This window comes from Limulus polyphemus, unplaced genomic scaffold (genome assembly GCF_000517525.1).
Source record: "Limulus polyphemus unplaced genomic scaffold, Limulus_polyphemus-2.1.2 Scaffold235, whole genome shotgun sequence".
Lineage (NCBI taxonomy): Eukaryota > Metazoa > Arthropoda > Merostomata > Xiphosura > Limulidae > Limulus > Limulus polyphemus.
This window is the reverse complement of record NW_013665845.1, coordinates 689,175-712,219: the sequence shown is the minus strand read 5'-3', so window position 1 is coordinate 712,219 and position 23,045 is coordinate 689,175. Positions and strand designations below refer to the sequence as shown.

At 37.5% G+C, this 23,045-nt stretch overlaps 1 protein-coding gene across 3 annotated transcripts in view; it reads right to left on the bottom strand.

The window, feature by feature from the left end:
* LOC106478636 (sorting nexin-27-like) overlaps positions 1-23,045 on the bottom strand; it is a 98,492-nt gene that overhangs the window by 62,508 nt on the left and 12,939 nt on the right. For all 3 annotated transcript variants that reach the window (XM_022382263.1, XM_022382262.1, XM_013939192.2), the window contains exons 3-4: positions 14,321-14,449; positions 377-569 (exon numbers count right to left, since the gene is read on the bottom strand). In XM_022382263.1, coding sequence (XP_022237971.1) covers positions 377-569; positions 14,321-14,449 — 322 coding nt within the window. The remainder of the gene's footprint in view (positions 1-376; positions 570-14,320; positions 14,450-23,045) is intronic.

The following is a 23,045-nucleotide window of genomic DNA, read 5'->3' as shown; positions in this document are numbered from 1 at the left end:
CACAATAATAAAAATCCTTAACTCACTTATGCTTTTTAAAATTATAATTTTCTAATCAATGGGTCAGTGCAGTATATTATAGCAGTTTTGTGTAAAAAAATGCTTTGACTTTGTTACTATTTTTTTCTATTCAGGTTTTACATGAGATATGTTTTAATACTAAAATTGCCCACTTCTGAAACGCACTGAATAAATTATGCATATGTAACTTGTTCATGAACTACAACATGTTCACAGATTAAAACCGTCAGCAAACATAACTTTTAATAGAGGAAAAAGCATTTCTAATTCCAATAGAGTGGGAAATACAATTGATTCCATAAAGAAAATGTAATTACATGTCATTATTTATTAGATACAGTACACAAGCACCCACCTTTTTCTAGATATTGTTCTAGCCCTCTCCTTCGAGCATCTAGCTGTTGCTCTGACAAAGTGAAAGGCCATTTTCCAGGCAGCTTTGGAAAATTAAAATCTGGAAATTCTCTTTTTAAATTATTATTAAGGTTTGAGAATTCCCTATAACGTCTGGAACATAAATGCCGACCAGCCATATAAATATTGTACACCTGAAAAAATAAGAAATATTGACAAATACTCGTAGTTTCAGAAGGCAAATACCTAATTTTTTCTTAAATTACATTTGAAGGTTCTAAATTTTTTAATATAATGAAATAACTGGTAAGTATATAAATAAATAAAATGTTAAAACAACTTCCATTCAGTAACCTTTGCAAATTATTGTGAATCTGGCAAAAGCCATTAAAAACCTAATGAGTATATTAAAGTGAGCACTTTCCTAAATTGAAAATGTATTTCCAATAACACCTTTTCTCACACTTATAGCTATTACTGATCACCAGGGTTTCTTCCTTTACTGATAAAAGCATTGGTCTGATTTTTTCTCACTTGCTCCAATCTTTTATACCCCACTCAATTGCCCTTGGCAATATTTGTCTCATGACACTCTCCACTGTATATAAGCACCACATTCAGATAATGTTATCACTTTTTCGAGACAGACTCAATCCCAGTCTCTAATACCAGCTCTTAGTGGGGAGGAACGGTGGGAGAGTATCAGTGGAGGTAAATATTGTTGGAATAACACTTTCAATTTAGGAAAATGTTAACTTCCAAAACATACTTACCTCCATTGACACTTATAACTTGAATCCCACATTGAGAAGGTGGAGGGGACGATGAGGACACTATACATACAGAAAGCATCTGCATAGATCATTGGTGTGTCAATAACAGATTGATACCCTAGAGAGGAAACCACACTACATCCAGAAAAGGTATGACCTTCACCTAAAACTGCTAACCAGATAGCTGAGGTTCCATTAGTCAGGGTTAGAATTAAGGGGTCATGTGTGTATATATATATATATATATATACACACTTATGAGTGGTTCCCAACCTATAGCCATAGAGTGATGCATTCCAAGCCATTAGAATTATGATGAGAAAGTAAGCAACACAGAAGTGGACAAACCTTCTCCACCTGAAGAAGGCTGAAAGGCAATACCCCAGGCTCAGAATGATGGATCGTGTATGCTTTACTCAACCTGAGGAAGCAGAACTCATCTGGTCTGGAATTATGAACATTCATTCTCACTCCCAACCTTGTGGTTAAGCTACATTCCAATTGCCCCAGAATCATGGGGAGGATGTGAAACAGCTGTGCTCAACCAAGGACCCAGGATGGGACCACTCTGTGTTTGGAATTAGGAAGAGAGAGAGAGAGTGGACCCTCTTCCATGAACAACATACTGAACCAATAATGATCAAAGAGAAGGACAATGCACACCCCAACCAGATAGCTGAGAGTCAAATCTGAATCGGTATTACAAGTAGGCTCTCGTGAAGGATGTTACCAGTCCTCCAGACATTTGGGATACAAACATCCAGGGACCCCAACCTTGCCCTCTCCTCCTAATATGGAGGAAGTTACTCTTAAGACTCTGTCCACCATCCCACTGACTGGAATCCAGGTGGGATAAGGACTCCCAAGCTCCACTAGTATAATCTGAGGAGTAAAGCACTTTGGGGAGTCCTAAAGAACAGTGCTCTTGATACAATGCAATAGATGAACCAAGTTCCCTAAATTTTTAAAAGCAAACCGACCTTGATTTATTCAATCCAAAGATTGGCAAGGTCGGGCTGGATCCCTTTACGCTTTACTCATGATAGTCATTAAGTGATGGTTTAGCACAGAACAGTAATATCACCTGGTCAACTCCTAGGTAGTCTTATGGAACACCTCATTTCTACAGAGCCTATTGCAACCTGTATAAATAATATTGAATTAATAGTTGCAAATGTGGAATTGGCTTGATAAAAGCATACCTGTCTGGGCAACACTCACTACAGAGTGGAATCCTGTGAAACTAGGTATTGGACACTCTGTATAATCTAGCAGAAATGGTCAAGATAGTTACAGGGAGTAGGTGAAAACCCTCAGATGAAGAGACTGCAAGATCGTACAAATAATGGGAGATAAATGGCTATATGCGCCAAACAACCAGTAAAAATAGTAAAAGTTAGATTTCTATAAAATGTAAAAATAAATCGAGTTAAAACTAAACAATGTCCAAAATTCAGTTAAAAGATTGAAATAGAATTAAAAAGGTCAATGGCTCATTAAAATTTAAAAATACAATCAAGTTGGACAGTGTTGCTATTGCCAATGACACTGACCAACATCAGGGGTAAACCTGTAAAAATACATGTCTAAAATGGTGCTGCCGCTCACAGTCATAACGATGGCATGACAGTAAAACAGGGGCTATTGTGACTTGAGTGTCACAAAGGCCACACATTGATGGATCAGTCCCAGATAGAAGAAAATGATGAATTAAAAAACTATGACCAATGCATAGCCTAGCCAGGACAGCTTCCTCCTTTTGATCCTTATGGAAACAAGATGGACAAAGAGCAACAGAAGGTTTGATCTGGAAAAGCTATTAATGATGTTGCTCACTCCAACTCGACCTCCAACTGGTGCAAAGCCAAGCCTTGAATACAGGACCATAGTCCATATATGGATAGGCACGGCACATGAGCAGACAGACTTAGTGTGGTGTCAGTGAGCTCATTCCCATGAATACTGATATGACCAGGTATCCAGAAAAACTGGATGGAAACAGAAATAAAAAAAATGGGCCAGTCATTACTAAATATTGATGAGAACAGGCTGAGAACTAACATGAAGCAATTCCAGCTCCAGATGAGAGCTAAGAGAGTCAGTGTATTGCATAGCTTCTACATGGCAAGAGAAATGGCATACAACTTGGCAGTGAACAGAGAAACCATAGAGGGGATCCTGTGAGCAACCGCCGAGCCACAACAAACCACGGCAGAGCCCACAGAGTCACCTGATTTCAAACCATCCATAAAAATGGTTCGAAGGATGTTCTGCAAACATAAAATGGTACTTCCAGTTTGGAGTATCCACCTTCCAGATGACTCATAGAAAGGTTACAGGTGGGAATGGTAATAAGCTTTGGTGGGATGAGCTGACCATTGGAGACAGCAACAATGACAGACCGAATCCAGCCAGAGCAAAGCCCACTGGGGAAGGAAGACACAACCCCAGGTGGGATGCTGTGATAAGAATTGAAGCTTGGTAGCATACTGGAGAGAAAGTTGAAAACAACAGAGGTGAAGAGAAGGTTCGTGGGATTCTGTGTACAAACTCTGGACTGGAGAAGTGAGGAATGCCCCCATACACAGCCGAAGCCACAGATGATGAATAGGGACCAACGTCTTCAGGACAGAGGACATGGCAGAACCAGAGATCCATAGTCCAGTTTGGATCAAATGAGGGCACGATAGATTTTTAACATAGCACATCGATCTGCTCTCCAAGAGATGGAAGAGTGCCTTTGCACACTTGGCACATAGCTTCTTGATGTGAGAAATGAAAGTACGCTAAAGTCAAAGATAAACCCCAAGAACTTTGATTTGGTGACCATGGGAAGAACAACATCACTGAGACAGAGCTCGAGATTGTGGTGTAAACCCAATTGGTGGCAAAAGTCCGTGCAAACGGTTTTCGAGAGAGAAAAGGTTAAACTGTTTGCTGTGGTCCACTTTAACAAGTGATTGAGAGAGTTTGAAGCTACCGCTCAATAAACCTCATACTCGATAACTGACAAGAAATATGGAAGTCATCAACACAGAGGCTATTTGCAACAGTAGGAGGAAGTTGTCGAGTAATAGCATTGATCTTAATACTGATAAGTGTGACACCCCAGACACAGCCCTGAGGGACTGCAAGTTCCTGTGTGAAAGAATGGGAAAGGGAAGTTCCCACAAAGACTTGGAATCACCTGTCTAGTAAAAAATTAAAAATAAAAATGGGCAAATGGCCACCCAACCCATATGAATGGAGGTCCTGCAAAATGCTGTACCCTCACATAGTGTCATAAGCCTCAAGATGAAAAAAAAAGAAGACAGAAAAAAGATGTACTCCACCGTGGGCCACCTGATCAAGGTTTCAAGTTGAATCAGGTGGCCCATGGTGGAGTACTGTTGACAGAACCCACACAGGGTAGGTGAGAGAAGGTTGTTTGATTCAAGGAACCAAACAAGATGAGAATTAACCATCCTCTCCAAGACCTTACAGAGACAGCTAGTCATAGCAATTGAATGATATTTAGAAGAAATCTTGGGATCCTTTCCAGACTAAGAAGAAGGTAAAACAATAGCCTTGTTCTAAACATCAGGAAAAACATTATCCTGCCAGATCTGCCTAAGACAACCAAAAGAAGAGCAAGAGAGGGAGGAGAAAAATGTGCAGCATCTCATAGTGAACATCATCAGGTGTGAACAATGTACTGCCAGACCAATGAAGAGCAAACTTGAGTTTCACCAACATAACTGGGTGATTATAGTCATGGAGATGATTAGCCCAAAAGAAAAGAGGTGATTGCTCTTGAAGGTGATGACTTGAAGGCCCAGAAGGCTGGGGAAGAAAGTACTGGAAATATGAGAAAAACTCTCACCAAGTGTACTGGCAACTTCCTGGGCTTTGGAGAGCAAGATGGAAAGGATGTGAAGCATATCTCCCATTGACCTTCTGAATCTTGTCCCATATGACTTTGGAACTGGTGGTAGAAGAGATGTGAGTTGGGAACTTAATCTAAGATTCCTTTTGGCTTTGACGTCTGGCTTGCTAAGCATGGGCACAGGCCTGCTGGAAAGCAATGCAATTGGAAAAAGTGGGATACCCGTAAAAGGTATCCCAGGCCCGTTTCTGAGATCTGGATCTGATTGCAGGTTGGAGACCACCATAGATGAGGATACCATGGGAAACATGTAGAGGTTTTGGGAATAGAACAAAAAGCTGCTTGAATGATGCAATCAGTTACCACCTCCATGCAGTCGTTAATAGATGGCAGACTAGCAACAGCAGAATCGAGTTCTGAGAGAGAGGTGAAAGAGAGCCAGTTGGCATGGTCCAACTTCCACTGTGGCAATTGGGGCGAGTGGCATTGACCACGGCCAATCTCCCTCAAAACTATAGGAAAGTGATCACTGCCCAATAGGTCACTATCAACCCTCCAACAAAAATGAGAGAAAAGTGAAGAGGAACAGATAGACAAATCAACAGCAGTAAAAGACTGACTAGGTGCATGAAAATATGTAAAAGAACCAGTACTGAATAGAGACAGGGTATGATCTGAGAGCATACGCTCCACAGAATGACCCCTCCCATTAATATCAGCACCACTCCAAAGGGGATTGCGTCAATTAAAGTCTTTCAAGATTAAAAAGGGGAGACAGCAACTGTTCTATGAGAACATCAAGGTCTGATTGAATGTAAGTCTCTCCAGGAGATAGGTAGAGAAAACAAACAGTGATGGTATGACCCAATAAAACACAGCCTCGAACGGTGTACTGAGTGGCACAGACAAAGTGGGTGAGCTGGTCGACCAGCAGTGCCACTCCTCCATACACTCATTCATCACACAACCTGTCATTCCAGTATAAGGAAAACTGCCAAAAGGTGACTGTATCAGCAAGTTTCAGGAATGTTTCCTATAAGGAAAGACACATGGGATGAAAGGTATCGATCAAGGCTTTAACCCTTTTGTCATCACGTTTGTTGACTCGGATTTAAAATTTTATTGAACTACTATTTCATGAATTTATGTCAATAACTTTGGTATCAAACTGTAGATTATAATTAAAATTTTAGTACTACATATTACTCAATTTCTTAATTTAAAAGCAAATATTAAAAAACACAGATAAACATCAATGTCACGTGGTATGTTGAATGGAGCACTGGTTCAAATCAGATGTTTGTGAAGTCAAAATACTAAGTCTATATTTTCGATTGAATTAGAAACTCTAATTACAGATACTGACAAACAAGAATATAAAATAAGACCCTCTTATCATTTCAATTTGCTGAGATACTGATTATGTAATAAATCAAACACAGTGGCATCCCACCCACATTTTCCATTTTTGGAAACGCTCCCTTATATACACTAACTTCTGTATATGACATGAATAACCAATTGGAAGCTCAGAATGTCCCCGTAGTGGCTTTTTCAGCCATTTTAACAGATTTGGTGCCAATTCTTTCTTTTAAACCAATATTTCAATGAGGTAGGGTGTGTCTTTAGTCTGCTCGAAATTTCATATTTTTCTAGACTAAAAGACATCTTAGTTACTAAGCTTTATAAATTATAGTGGAATTCTATGGTATTAACGTAGTAATTCATAATTTTTTAGTTATTGAAATGTGTGTATAAAACCTAATGAAAAATATTTTGCAAATTTTTTAAAGGCTTAACAATCTTCATCAAGCAGCAACCGAGTACAAAGGTCATAACTAGAAGAGATAATTGTTTGCTTTACTTCTTTAGTTACTGTTCTATGTTTAAAGAAAAATATGTTTAAGAACTTATTTCAAAATAGCAATAATCTATATACACGTATAATGTATAATAATTGAATTGTGACTGTATTTTACAAAATACTAGTCTACTAAAGCCAAGACAAGTTACTTTATACAGACCAAAGGTCACTTTATGTTATTTGATATGGTAGCATGAGTGCACGTGAGCCATGTCATTGTAACTTCTGTATTGTTAGCCAGGCACGGCTATAATGTTATGAGATTGAAGCTATTTAGTCTAAACATTTATGTTTTTGTGTTATAATTTGTGTTCATTCTAGAATGAAAGAGGCATAATTTATATTTATTTTCTAATTTTTTATGGTGGTTGCAAGATTAATCATATCTACTAAACCCATACAGAGAATAATTACTGAAAATAACAGATAAAATATAAAGTTTTTCCTTAAGAAACATTTGATAACTATCTCAACATTATAAAGATTTCACATGTGAAATTTGGAAATTATCTGATGCATAAAAGTATTATTAATCTTAAAATGAATACTACTTTGCATGAGAAAAACACTGGTTTACAAACGTTAAACTTTAATACAAATTTGATATTTTGCATATGAAAGCATTGTAATGTAATCTGCCAAAGTTCATTAATATTCGCTTACTAATTTAAAAGTTATAGCATGAAAACTATAAGAAGCACAAAAATTGTTACGAGGTGGATCCGACCCGTTGTTGAAAGAGTTAATGTTGTCCACATTAGAATCAAAACCCCAACAGTTCCACTGTATCAAACTGGTAATTTTAATTTTGGTGGAGAAGAACTGGGCAGAGAACTCTTCTGTTTATAATCATGCAGTTTTTCTTTACTAGAAGGAGATCTGTTGACCTCCACAGATCCTGCCCTCCACTGACTGAGGGCATGAATAAATAATTGTTCTGCATCCTGGGGCCAAAGAAGATGGACCCAAGCAGACACTGAAAGTCAAGACCGAAGGAGATGGACCCAAGCAGGCAGTGGAAACAATGGTGGGGACAAAGACAGAAGTAGACATTGACATGTCATCTCTTTTATCCATTGAGGGCAAAAGACTCTTCACACGGTTTGAGAATGACTCTTTTGGAGGCATGAGAATATCTGTCTGCATTCCCACTGTAGCAGTGGAATGTGGTGCAGCACCATGTGTCCGAGATATAGTGGCAGACAATAACTTCTGAGCCTCAGGGTAAGAACTGTTATGGAAAGTACATAACCATTGTACCTTTTTCTCCTCCTCCCACTTAGTGCAAGATCGGTAGTAAGAGGGGCGGGAACCAGCACAATTGACAAGTGAGGGTCTAGTTGACACTCGTAGGCATTATGGTCTTTGTCACCACAACAAGCAATGTCAAAGAACTAGGACAAGATGCCTTTAAATGTCTGAAACTCTGAAATTGGAAACATCTGAGAGGATTAGGAATATATGGCCACACCTTACGGTTCAGATAACCTGCCTTGACAGTGGCATGTGGACGTGGTGATGTAAACATCAGAATTAAAACACTGATTGGCAGTATGATTCCATCCTTGCGAGTGGAAATACATTGCACAGCAGAAACTCCTTGGCTAGAGAAACCAGCACAGATCTCTGGGATGTTCTTCAAATCATTCTCAATGATCACTCCTTGGGAGGAATTCAAAGTAGCATGGGAAGTAACCTCAATGGGTATATCCAAATGGCCTTCAACCTCAGGAGGAGTTCACTATGTGTAAGTGTAGATGTTTCCACCAAGATGTCTCCAGAGTGCAACTCCTGACCAGCTTCGGAGAGCCAGCAAGCCCCCTCTAATCCCTTCTGAATGAAAAAGGGAGATATTTGCCCTAAGAATTTGACAGACAAAGAATAACAAATAAAAAAATTGAGGTACAAGACCTGACTTTGGTGATGAATGTGTAACAGAGTCACCTATGCGTGGTCATTTAGCTATGAGCTATTATTTTACAATTTAATTTTATTTGAGGATTGGGGCATCCATAAATAGAAAATGATTCAGTGCCCACTTACCCCACCCACCGTGGAGTCCTACAAGGGGACAAACTACAATGCCAAACAAGGACACTGCAGCAACACCAGTTCTTTGTGAGTACTATATCCAAACACCAGCATCAGACACAATGTCCACAACACCCATTTAGAATGCCCAACACTGGTACTCAGTTGACCCTAGCCTAACAGGACCAGCCAATTGACCCTGTGGGGCCACCCCAAGGCCACCCGCCTTCAGGAATTCAAGGTGAAAGTGGTGTGTTGCAGTGCCCTAGACAGCACTCAACAACCAGGATCCTCTCCTCCCCTTCACAAACAGCAAACATGTGGGTGGATGTTCAGATCTTAGAGGAAGTAAACTGAAGATACAGAACCTTCCCTAGGAGGCCCCCTCAACACGTACTGGAATTCACTTCAAGGAGAAGGACAGAAAAATGTGACAAATATAATTAGATGTGACTCACAGAAGATCCCTTGCCTTCAAAGAAAGCCCAGAATAAAAAGTCATTGTCTAGCATCTCTAAAGGCATTAGTGCAGGTAACAAAACCTTCAAAATCCTCATTGAACATGCTCAAGACTGATATCTGATTGGAAATAGGGATCAGATGAACAGGATTGAACTACTGTCCTATCTGGCAATGTGTTGGGTAAGAAGAACTGCCTGTGGATGTAGATAGAAGGATAAAGTGACATGTGGACAAACAGTGCAAATCACTCTGACCAGTGATGTTCATAGGTCAGCAGCCATGAAAAATAAACCTTCAGGTAAAGATGATACATGGCATATAAGAGTGAGGTCACAAACAGATGTTGAGAAAGATCATGTAATTTAATTGTAATATACCTGTTAGGTAACAGGAATTGTCATTTGGGACCAAGGACCCAAAGTGACTATAATCAAATGGTAATCGATAAGGCCACCTTAAACAAGGTGACTGTGAAAGATGCAAAAACCTCTGCCAAAGAGCCAGGGCAAAAGAAACGAGTTATGGTTGGCACTTCTGATCAAAATGGGTTCAATTTCCTCTCAATACACCATTGCCGATACATGTCATTTCCGTTGATAAAAGTTCATTTTGAACTCAGCAAAAAAACTGAGACAGATACATGTTAATCTTAGAAATTAAACCCTGATGCCAAGCGAAAGGCTGCAGAACCTCTGTTCCTGAAGCTTGAGCTTCTGATAGCCAAATGTACCATATCAGATCATGGCTGCCTCCACAGAGAGAGTCTAAAAAGAAATGGAAAGAGTTGGAAGGAACCGCAGCAGCAGAAACGAGGTGTAGCAGCCAATCTGGTGCTATGAACAGAACCCGACAATTGGTGGGAACAAATCACATTTAGCACCCTGGGTAACATATGAAGTGGAGGAAATAAAGCTTAGAGTTGTAATCCCGTTCTGTCCTGACAAAATGCATCTATTGCCAAAGCACAAAGATGAGTGACTGGAGACCAAATTGCCAGTAGTTGGGTCATCCAATGAGAGGCCAACCCATCAGTCACAGCTGCAAAATGAGAGCCACTCCAACAGAACCTTGCACTGCAGCTTACATTCTGTTGGGAGAATCTGTTAGGATTGAGTCAAGTGACCTGTTTATACAGGCATCAGTTGTCAAAAAATGGCAAGCTAGTAGGGTGATATGATAAAAATGGCCATGAGAAAGAAAGTCAAAAACAAGTAGCTCTAGACCAAATGCCTCCTCAATGAAAAACACAAGACACCACAAAGGACATGTAAGAGTGAAGCCTGATGATTTTCCTCGGACAATGAGGCATTGCTTGTGGAAGAGCAAGAAGGATTAAAATATAGTGTAGGGTATCCTTGTCGTGTGTGCATAAACCCTGGAATTCCTGACTGTTGGTATATGCGTCCCATCCCTGAAGCCAAGGCATTTATGAAGAAACTGAATTCTGAAAAAGGTGGTGGTAAAGAAACCCATATCGTAGTAGTGTCCTGACTTAACAACCCCTTGAGATCGAAGAATGATCCGCACTAAGAAAATTAAGGAAACCTGAATGTGTGAACTCTTGGTCACATAAAGACCATTAAAAGGATCTCTTGTGCTCTCATCCGAAAGGCAGGAGGAATACGAGTGATGTCCACATTCCTAGAAGTGAAAGAACTATCTGTGCAGTGGGAGAAGGAGAAGTGAGTAAGAGTGTGGTGTCCTATTCCATAGCATTGAGCCACATGGGAGACAGCAGAGCCGACTGAGTGACAAGATGAAAATTAAAAATACCCAAACTAATGACATATTGAAGTGGGGCAAGAATAGATGTCTCAGCCCTGAAAAGGAAGCCTGCCTTGGTTGTTTCTGAAAGAAGAATCAGGATGAGATATGCAGACAATTGATGAGATGGTGCCAGTAACCAGTTATCCATGGAATGGTGAATGGACAATATGAGAGAATGGAGGTGACAAGAAAAAAACTCATACTATACAGTAGAAACCATGTGAAGCCGAAGGGAGTTCGAAAGGAAAAACCCAGAACTACAGTTCCTAACCCTTGTGCACAACAAATGCAGATAGTAGTAGAACTCCACCATTATAGCAAAGTGCAGATAGGAGCTGACTACAATAGATATGGACATCAACAAACCTAGTAAAATAAATCAACTCAGATTGGGGAATGAGTAACTTGGGAACCTTGGACAATCTAGGCATTGATAGAGATGAGAAAGATTGATGACTGGACACCAAACTTCTCCCTGCATAGGCCCAATGACAGAAAGGTATAAAAACACAGTTTGGTGACTAATAATGGTGATGATGTGAACTGAATGACTAATCCTGATTGAAAGACCTGCAAAGATGCTGGATCCATGTTGAAGGAAATCACACATCCCAAAATTCTTGGAGCTGAGGCCCCCAGACCCTGAAGATATACAATAATCACTGACATCGCAGCAGTCTGATTGAGCAGTGCAACCCTTGGATATTGACAGAATTTATTCTGGGTACCTGTAGGAGCAGATGAAATTTGAGACTAATGACAACAGGGATAAACGTAGAAGCCAAAAATTGAACCATGTTGAAGGGTACCACATATTCTTGGAGCTGAGCTTGCTAACAATGAATCCAGCTGATCCTCACTGAAGTTGGTGATCCAGAGAATCTTCCAACAAAATGTTGAATTTTAGAGGAGCAGAATGTATTAGTTGATAGTTGGAAAATGCTTCCACCTGGCGGTCGTGGGCAAAATCATGAAGTTAAGACAACGTGTCAGATAAGGCATAACCATCCCTTCATGTAACTAAGTAGTAAACCTTTCAGCATGAACCACAATATCCTTGTATGGAGAGAAAAACTAAAAATTTGCTTCCACACCTTTCAGCCATCAAATAAGAAGCAGGCTCAAAAGCAACTGGCAAAAAAGCCCAAAACATCACCCACTCGAAGAACCAACAGAAGAAAACATATCACAGGCAGCTTATTCCAAAGTGGCCTCCATTTCGTTTTTCATAGGTCATTTAAAAACTGTGTTGATTAGCGTTGACCTGAGCAGCATGTTGGGAGATTAATTTGTTAGAGCAAAGCAACAATGAGCCATCTACCATGTCCACCCTAGAGAACTCAACCCCAGACCTCAGCGCTGCAAGACCACTGTCCTACAGGAGAACTGAAAAGTCAACAGACCAAAAGAAGGCACAGGAAAAAGTGAATCTAAAAGTCTCTCCAAAATGTCAAGGATCGCCCTCAATTGCAGCCTCAGAACTCCCCGGAAGAACACCACAGATCCGTTAATATATGTCTCCATCCCCAAGATTGTTGTGCGATGCTAGATATCAGAATTGGGATAGGAGAGACCTGATTTGCCTCCATGCCAGAAATATCATTGTGGGAATTCATAACTTAATCGTCTTGACATTCAGATATTTTTTATCATTAATGCGAAAATCAATGATATAACTCAGATAATGTTCAAAATATCTCTAAATGATCGTAATACTGGGAAACCCGTTAGTGATGCTTTGTCGAGAAAAATCGATAACATTATTTGAATGAGGTGCTTATATACAGTACCAGAATAGAGGGTGCATTGATGTAGGTGGAGAGTATAATCCGATAAATATTCGCAAAACCTTGTCGAAACGTTGTACACTTGCTGTTATGTTAACTTATATTAAAGTTTTGCTTCATTACCCATTCAAGCAGTCTCCAGCCATTATTAGTCTCAAAGAGGGTTCCTCGTCATCGAAACTAAATTAAATATTTTGCCTGCATTTTGTAACAATTTTTAAAAAGTATCAATAATGTTAAAGTACAATCTACAATAACTAAGTTGTAATTATAAATTAGTGTAGTTTAAAGCTGTTTGCACTTTTTCATATTCAAGGCTTGAAGTAACAAACACCAGGTTTTGAAAAAATAGAGACTGCTATGCAAGGGATGACAGAAACCTTTAGAAAAGAAAACAAGTTGAATCTGCACTAATTAGTATACTGCTACTCATTAGATTTATGTTAGCTGTATAGTTCCACTGTTCATTCCTAACATACCTTTTCAGAATTTATCAAAGAAAATCTAATTAAAATGTTTTAAAAAGTTCCCCAAAAGTTTTTGGGCAATTTAAGTTTAAAAAATTAGAGTAATATTCCAACTAACAAGTTGACTAATGCACACATTGTTAGCTGTGGTGTTAAAAGGATCTTGTAAGCACAAAGTCACTCAGGGCCTAGCAAGTGTATTATGTTATTTCTACTTCAGACATATTATTTCATTAGAATATTAATTGCAGGTTAAGTAAACAACAAGCACAATGGAATATACACACTTCTTAATTAAAAAGATCTCAGTGCTGTTACCAAATTCTACTTGAAGATCTAAATCAAAATAGTTCACTTGCAGAAGCAAGCTTCAGCTTATGTAAGAAGTATATCCCACATAAAGAAGTCTCACATTTGAAATACATTTGTTGGTCTGAAACTAAGCATAGTTAACCTGCATGTTAACTTATTTCCAATACAATAAAAATCTCTTAAGTAAGTAAGAAACATGCAGTTTTCTACTCCTTTACTACAATGTTGTCAGTACTAGCTCTATCTCTTCTCTGAGATCCATTTTTGTAGTATTTTGATAGGTGGTTTTGATATTTAATAGATCATAGAATTCAAATTCGATGACGAGGAACCCACTTTGAGACAAATAATGGCTGGAGACGGCTTGAATGGGTAATGAAGAAAAACTTTAATATAAGTTTAACATAACAGCAAATGTACAACGTTTCATTGTACCTGATGATAACAAAACCTTGTCGAAACATTGTACATTTGCTGTTATGCTAAACTTATATTAAAATTTTTCTTCATTACCCATTCAAGCCATCTCCAACCATTATTAGATCATAGAATTGACACAAATCCCTAGTATTTTTTCTTTAACAGTTCAATGAGGAATTTTACAAAAAGACACCTACAACAAATCTATCAGAATCCTTTTCAACCCAATTATAATCAGGAACAGAGATTGGAAGGGAACGTTTTTCACTGTAGTCAATATAGGAGTAACTTGAAGAGTCATCACTTGGCTCAAGTTTTTCAGCTTCCTGGAATGAGAGAAAAAATACAAAAACACCATTTAATCTATTTGTCACTTTGTAAGGCCTTAGGTATGAATTTGAAGTATGTAACATTGCCTATGTTTTGTTTATAATTGTCTAATTTTAATGAGATTTTGCTTTCTCAAAAAAAAAGAAAAAGATCTTTATTACAAGTGTAAAAGATGTTAAAGTTTTCATATGATTATCTTGTAAATTATTACAAAGCACCCATAACCAGATTTTTAATGCCATAATGAATGCTTCTTATAGAGGTGTATCTTCTGAAAAGAACTAACAACACAAATATGTGAGCTGAGAAAGCTTGATAGAGTTTGAGTTTATCTTGCATTATGATTAACCTGTAAGCTAGTTTTTACAATATATGCATTTGGTGAGGATTAACTGAAAACTAAAGGTCTAATGCAAACACAAATTCAGAATTGTCTTAAAATATTCATAAAAGTGAAAATACTGTAATTTTATTATATCAATGCTCAGAAAGATAGCATCAGTTGTAAAGCAAAATCTTACAGAATTATATTAAAATTACTTGAAGGTATTTTGATTGTTTTTTTATATGCTGGCAAAATAAAAATAAGTAAATTTCTTGACTGATGTAAAACAATTCAAAGTTAACATATAGTATTTCTGATAGATAATTACCTCTGCTTACACAATAGCTTTCCTTGATTTGTGTTGCTCTCTATATGCACAATTTTCACTTGATACTAGCCTTGAGGCTCCTACTTAATATCATGTGTCTTCACCAACAGAACACCACCACTCTACTCTTTACTGAGTAAAATTGGTTACACCCAGAAGGAAGCCTCCATGGTCCACCACCCCAGCAAATAGGAACTGGTGAGTGGCAAGGACTCCTGTACTCCACTAGCAGAGGGGTGGGGTGGGGGGTGCATTAGGGAGCCCAGAGGAAAGCAGCACCTTAAGATTGTTCAATGGGTAACCACAAAACATGAGTTTTAAAATCAGGCCAGTCCAGGTTTATTCAGCTACAACTGGCACTGCTTTACTCATGATAGTCCACGAGTTGGTTTGGTCTGAAATGGACTTCATTTATGAAGTAATACACTGTGAGTAAACCGTGAGCAGTCTTGTGAAACACCCCATCTCATGAGTAAGAATTACAGACTCTAATGGTCACATGGCAGGATCCTTAGATGTAGAATGTAGTTAATTATATAGAAAAAAGAACTAACCCATTCAGTGTCAGTAAGGGGTATGGAGAATGGCAATGGGAGAAAAACAATATTCAGATGAAAAAGAGACAGCTAGATGATGAAGTTAATGAGCAATGAAAGTGTGAGGATTAGTCCATATGCAAGCCTGCACAGTCTCCTACAACATATGATGGAAGTGAGCGGCCAGAGAGAGGGAAAGATGATGAATTTGGTGAGAGAAAACTTGGAATTTGAGACATGAATCTTCATCCAACAAAGTATAAGCCAGCCAAATGTGTTGATGGAGCCAACCAGTAAGACTAATAGGAGAGAGATCTTGGCTAGAAGAGGAGTTTCATGGGATAAAGAGCCAGGAGTGGGAATCATGAAAAGGAGCAGTGTGGACCACATAACAATGAATAACCCATTCAGGACAAAAAAGATGAACAGGATTGGACCGAGAATAAAGATGAGCAATGGATGGAAAGGAAAGAAAGGTGTTTCCTTCTCGTTCCGCAGGTGTCTTAGGGATAAAAGTACAGTTAGGATAAAAAATAACACAGGATTCAGGAAATATCAAGAGTGTACACATCTGACCTTCAATATCCGTATGCTAAAAGAAGTAAAAATTAGGTCATAAGGGAAAAATGGTACAACAAACAAGAGGTTAAAGGTTCTAAAGGAGGTAGTGTGAGGGCATGTAGGGCAGCATTCAAATTCCAAGCCAGTAGGACACAGAAGGTGAAAGGATCTAAACAGGACAAAGGAAAGAAGAGAAGAAGAAGAAACAATAAAAATGGGATAAAATGAAAAGTATTGGACAGTTCATCTTTATAGTCAGCAATGGTAGAAATGGGCAAACAATTGTCAAAGAGCTAAGTGGAAAATCTGGAAAAGTGGGGAATAATAGTTTTGGAAAGGGAGAAACTCTGATACCAAAACCAACAATGGAAACTTTGCCATTTATGTTAGTAAACAAGTATAGAAGAAGAACAAACAGAATGAGAAATAAGGAAGGCAACACATGATGAGAATCCATAGCATCTTGCAAGGGACCAGACCAAACCCATGCATGAAGAGAGAATGAGGATATCACTGGACGAGTGAGGGAGGAACGAGGTTGAAGGACGAGGGATCAGGAAAGAGGAACGGAAGATGATTGTAAAAGGCTCAACAGAGAAAATCACGGTTAGACCAGCCAGAATGGAGCAATTAGAAGGACACAGACCATAGACTGGCTATCTTCTGAGAATACACATATACCCCCACCCTGTAAGAAATGCATTCGTAAACAGATTAAGATCAAGATGAGGAGGAAGAGAAACACCAGCCGAGGTGTTGATTATGTCAAGCCACCAGGCAAAGTTGACCTGCAGGAAAAAAGGAAGTTCAATGGAGAAGTTGAAGGGATCCTAAGTGAGGTTTCATTGATTGTACAGAGTCCATTGTAGATGTCACAAATGAACACAACTCAAGGGAATAAGGGATTCCATGGAAGCTCAAGTTCCCAAAAGAGAGAGAACCTCCCACATAGTGAGAGAAGGAGAAGATATGGCATAGTAAACTAATCTCTCCATGTCCCTTAAATGAATGAAATACTGAGTGGGTGTGAGAAGAAACTACTGGACACAGGGAGAGGATATGAAGCAGGAGGACAGGAGACAGAAAGGGGTAAAGAAGGTGCACAGGAGAGACAGAAAACCAGTGAGGATAAGGAAAAACATTGGCATGTGGTCCCAATTCCAGAGAAACAAGCACTCCAGTATAATCACACTAGCAGAGGAAGGAAGCTAGACAAAAGTATCCATCACAAAAGGGAGGCAAAAGCATACGAGTAAGAAGGGCATCTCACCCCCACAAATTCTAGTAACAGATTAACCAAATATCAAGTGAGAAGGCTTAGAAAGATAAACACACCACTTTAAAGAAAATAAGTGAAAAAGTATCTGCCAAAAAATCCTCAGGGGAATGATGGATGAACATGAAAAGTAGGTGAATGGAGGAAAAATAATGTTAAATGGGAGTGTAACATAAAGGTGAGAAAAATTATGCCTAAAAAAGTCGAACAAATGACCGAGGATCTGACACGCAAGTCTGAAGAAAATACTCCAGAGTTTATGAGTCTAAGCCCAATTTTATGCCCAGGTATATGCGATAACAAATGAAGTAGAACAAAGCATGCATGCATCAAAATTGGATTAAGAGTAATCGAATATGGACTTGCATATTTGAAGAGGAAGTAAAAAAATGTAAAGAAAGAAATGGGGAATGAATTACAAAGTAAAGAAGAGAAAGAAATACACCTGAGAAACCCTGCCCCAAAAGTATGAAAAAGGCTTGGGTAGATTCAAGACAGCATGAGTATATGATTAGTCAAAGGTAAGTGGTGGGAAAAAACTGGTAAAATCCCTTCTATCACAAATGGGAAACATAGGCAGAGGTGTTTCAGATTCAAAAGAAGGTCCAGGGCACATGAAAGACTCCACCACTCAGTGCACAAAAGCCATAACTCCACCAATAGATAAAGACAAACTTAATGCCATTTTAGTTGTTAATCTAGAATAGCAATATCTTGTTGTCCCACACAAGGCAAAGTGGAGATTATTGACACCTATGAAATAATAATGTGAAAATAAAAAGCCACAAAACCAGCAGGTGCAAAAAATGTTGAAAAAAATCCAACAATATATTTTTTCCACTACAGGTTATGTCTTTGTAGATACAAAAAATGCCTGTATCTAAAGTGTTCACAAGTGAAAAAAAAAAGAAGTCTTTATGCACGAGAGCCAACTATAGAAGTGATGATTGGGTTATACAGTACAGAGGAAGTCAACTGCATTAGGAGGGTGTGCCACACTCCTATTGATAGTGTTGATACATGCTCATTTGCATGTTACAGTGCAGACACGTGATGTTAGGTTGAAGCATCAAGGCTAGTGGCAAGCAGAAATTATGCATATAGAGGTAAGGTATCATATCAGAAATCTTGTCATCTGTAATAACTCACTGAACAGTTACTATTGTATTATTCACAGAGGAAGACTGTAATTTTATACTCAACTGTTTTATACATTACACTGAACATTCTTTACATAGTTTCTTCTGCAGGCACAATAAAAAGAATGTATTGCATCATTCACCACAATCTAAGCTTACAGAACTCAATATCATCTTTGTTGAGTAGAGTATAACAACTGACTACTATGACAAATATGTAACTGGTTTCTAGTTACTATATTTTATATACATATTTAATTTTGTATACATGTACAACACACATATGCATAATGTGAAGTACTGAACTAAAGACAAATAAGAACATAATGTATACCACCTATAATTTTTGAGTTTGTAACATCCAAAAAAAAAAAAAAAAAAACTTTAGCCAGCTGGGCAATGAAAGCAAAGCTTTGGCTATGTCCAACTGACCTACAGTTTAAAAAAAAAGATATTATAAGCTTTTCCCCTAAGTGCTGATTGGGCGTTCTGAGCATCTCTGTAACACCGCTTTTGAAGTCACCATTAATTACTTTGGCACAACTTGGCAAGATCTAAACTAAGAAACAATTCCTATAGTTAAGTGGTATTTTTATGAAAATATATCACTGCAAGTTAGTACGTTCAGAAAGATGTTCATATATGATAGAAATAAAAGTACTTGCACAAAAATAAAAACTGTAGTTTAAGAAATATTTTTCATCAAAAACATAAAGAAAGGAAAATTAAAAAGGTAAACTGCAAGTCATCTGAAGGAAAAAAACAGAGTATTAATTTATACATGAAACTAGAAAAAATTGAATTATTAATAAGCAGAACAAAACTAAAAAATAAAATATAAATTGAAAAAATGTGACCAGAATTAGATGAGTTACACTTTAAGGCAATGTGATATGATACCAAATAGAGGACAAAGGTATAGAAAACAGCATGAACTGCTATACATAATAAACAGGAATGTAAAAGTGAGTCAGGTTATGGAATTTAAATCACAGCATGAGTGGCCTGAAATTAATTAATAAAATGGTTTTAAGCTTATTTCCAATAACCATCCTAAGAAACATAAAACAAAAATTAAACTGCCAATTCTGTAAGAATTAAAACATATACTGATGATATCTGCATAAAAATTACAAAATTATTAAATTAAAGCATACTTTATTATGTATATATTGTCAATAAACTTTGGAAGAAAACGGTTCATTATTCAATTTTTTAAATTTTCTAAGTTTTATCATTTCAATTAAAAGAAAAATACCAAAAACATTAAAAAAAATTACCAATCTTAATTTTTCTGTGTCAAATGATATGTCTGAACTCCAATTTTTCCACTTCTGAATTTTCCAACTTCAAAATAGGCTGCTCAAGTTTCAATTAATAAGAACTCCAAACTATACATAAGTACAAGGAAGAATCTAAAATGTTCACCTCTTACCTTCTTTATTTGCTACAATATCAATAAATTGTAAAACTCACCTTTCTGCCCCCCCCAACTTTCAAGATTTTTTGCTAACCAATTTTAAGTGACTAATGGACTTGTTTATAACAATTAGGAAGAACATATTGTACTCTCTATGAAGCTGACTATGGTTTCTTTTTCTTCAGCTTTTAGCTGGGAGAGTATTCAATCAATAGAAATGTCTTGGTGGGTAGTCAGCACACTTTTGCTCCAAACAATTAACATATTTTTTCACTTATTTATAGCTTACTTAGAAAGCCACATAAATTATAGTAGGGTTCAGAACACTCTAGTAACCAATATTTTTTGTGCTCTAAGATACATATTTGAAAATTACATGAACTATTTTTTGGTCATCCAATTTTGTGAGAGCAAAATACAGTGAACACTACAAATTCTTGTCTTTTTATTTATACTTTTTAATTTTTGTTATATATTTTTTAAAAAAGGATTTCTCTCTCAACTAGAGTGAAGTATGGGTGGCAGGGCCAGGAACAAGGTAATTGTTATTTGGAGGTGTCACATTCACCATCAGAAAGTTCGGAATCTGAGGCGTCCAAATATGCAATCCACATGAAGGTAAAATATTTCAGTTAGGAGTTATGAGCTGTCATAGACACAGAGCTTCAGAGTGGCTGCATCACCTTACCAGCAATGGTGAATACAGGAATTATCTCTTAAATTATGCAACCTTTCTTCATTGGTTGTTTAAGGTTAAAGATCTTGTTCTTGATATTCTGATCTGACAGAAGACAACTACTACTAATGCTACTGTCCTTGTAAACACCAAACCTATTTTTGAATGCCACCACATCACCTTTGGGCTTTATAAATGGATTTGCATCAACAAGGGCTACAGGGGTGGCTGTTACAGATAGCCCTCGTGTAGTTTTGCATGAAATTCAAACCAAACCAAAACCAGATTTATTACTTTTTATATCATGATCCCTACTTCATTTTAAAATTCGTAATTTTTTTAATACTCTTCTAAGAGATGTAGCATAGGATATTATTACAGTTTAGCTTCAATTCAAACAAACATTAACCGAGTTAAGTCATCATCATTAGAAACCACATAGTTAATGACAGTACTTCATGTGCGATTGACAGGTCTGATACATGAGCCTTCTCTGCATTTTGTTGCATCCATTTTTCAGATCAAAGATCAATAGATCTTCAGTAGATAGCTCCAAGCTCTGCTGATCATAATTGGAATGTTGCTACTCTTTGGCATGTTATCACCAATCACCATTATTTTCTCAATTACCTGCATGTACAAGGTTTCAAGATGTTCAACATGCAACCTGTGCAGCTGCTGTGGACATGATCACAGTGGACGTTTGACAGACCTTGACGACGACAACAGCAACTTGATATAGATTAAATCAATGACGAAAACAACTACAACTTGACATAGATTAAATCAGTCACAACAAATTCAGTTGTTAGGACTGATCATTAAACACACGAGTGGTTTTAATAAAAGTGGTACTGACTACTGACATAAACTTTTGTATAAATGATAAATATAATACACTTTTTACAAGTTTCTATGCTGTTAAGTTATACAATGGCTTTAAAAGCCAAATGGGTGGGAGTGGCTTGTGTGTACATATTCATGTATTCTTTGGCCTACAGATAAGTGTATAAAGCTGCAAAAGTAGGGATTGAATTTTATAAATTTGTGATTTTGGTTTTAATTCTTGTTTCATTACTTTTTGTAGCAGGATCCCTACTTTATTTTAATATTCATAACTTTTTAATACTCTTGTTTGTTTACTTCTTATGTTATACCTATATAAAGTATATACTTTACCTTTAGAAACTGTCACGTGTCTATCCATAAGTAGCACCAACCATTGGATTGAAAAGATAGCTGGAGAAATTTTGTAGCAATAGTTTGAGATGCATAGTGTTAGCCCTGCTTACAAGATTATGTAGGTAGGTAGTAGACGCAAAAGTCGCTGTTTTAGAAATTTTTGAAGTTTTATACCAGAAATGTTAGCAATCTTTTTAGCATGTTATTAGTATCTATATGTGCATAATATATTGTACCCAATACTTTGAATGGTTGGTTTTACACTTAGGGATTCGATAGAGTGGTTTTTCAGAACGTGAATTATTTGGAATCCTTGTTGATCTCTACTATTAAGTGCTACCATACTTAAAATAAGTTTCACTCAACCTGGATAAATCCTGAACTTTTTATGTACAATTCCTGCCACCAAGGTGCCACTGGTTGAGGAAGAGAACCTGTGTTAACATGTAAAAAGTATACACAACTTCAGTAAATAAATGTCTAAAATTTCAGAAGCTTGAGATAAAAAATGCACACGCCACATGAACTGTACTGTCACATGCTGTTTATGTTAGGTCTGCTGGCAACACTTAAAGGTTCAAACCATGATTTGTTGCTTTGTGGATGTAAGGATCATTTCAAGTCCTGCAATAAAATTATAAAACAGATGTGAAAACGGTAACAGTTGCAACTGTTAAGAAAAATGATTTGGAGCTTTCTGATCAATAATGCAGTCAGTTCAGAGTAAAGAAAGGTATTATCCATTTATTTCATATTTTTCAACTATACACTGAGTGGTCACAAGTAAATAGACACCTAATTTTTTGGCATTTAACTGATTTATGCTAACTAATTTGTGTTCACAGAGCACTATATAAATAAAAATGGTCCACACACTAATTACCTTGTGCTACAACATGCCTAGAACTCAAGGTTTTCTCAAATTGTCCGATTTTGTTAGAGGAAGGATAGTTGGTCAAGCAGATGGTGGAATAAGTCAGTGGAATCCCGCTTTCGACAGTCAACAGAATCATCGTGCAGTTCAGGAAACACGGCAGGGAAACAACTGAGCAGCATCCGGGTTGTCCTGGTCTATCGGAGAGGACAAAAGGGCTGTCAAGAGGAGCATTGAAATGGATCCCATATTAACGTATTGCAGAAGTGGGCAAA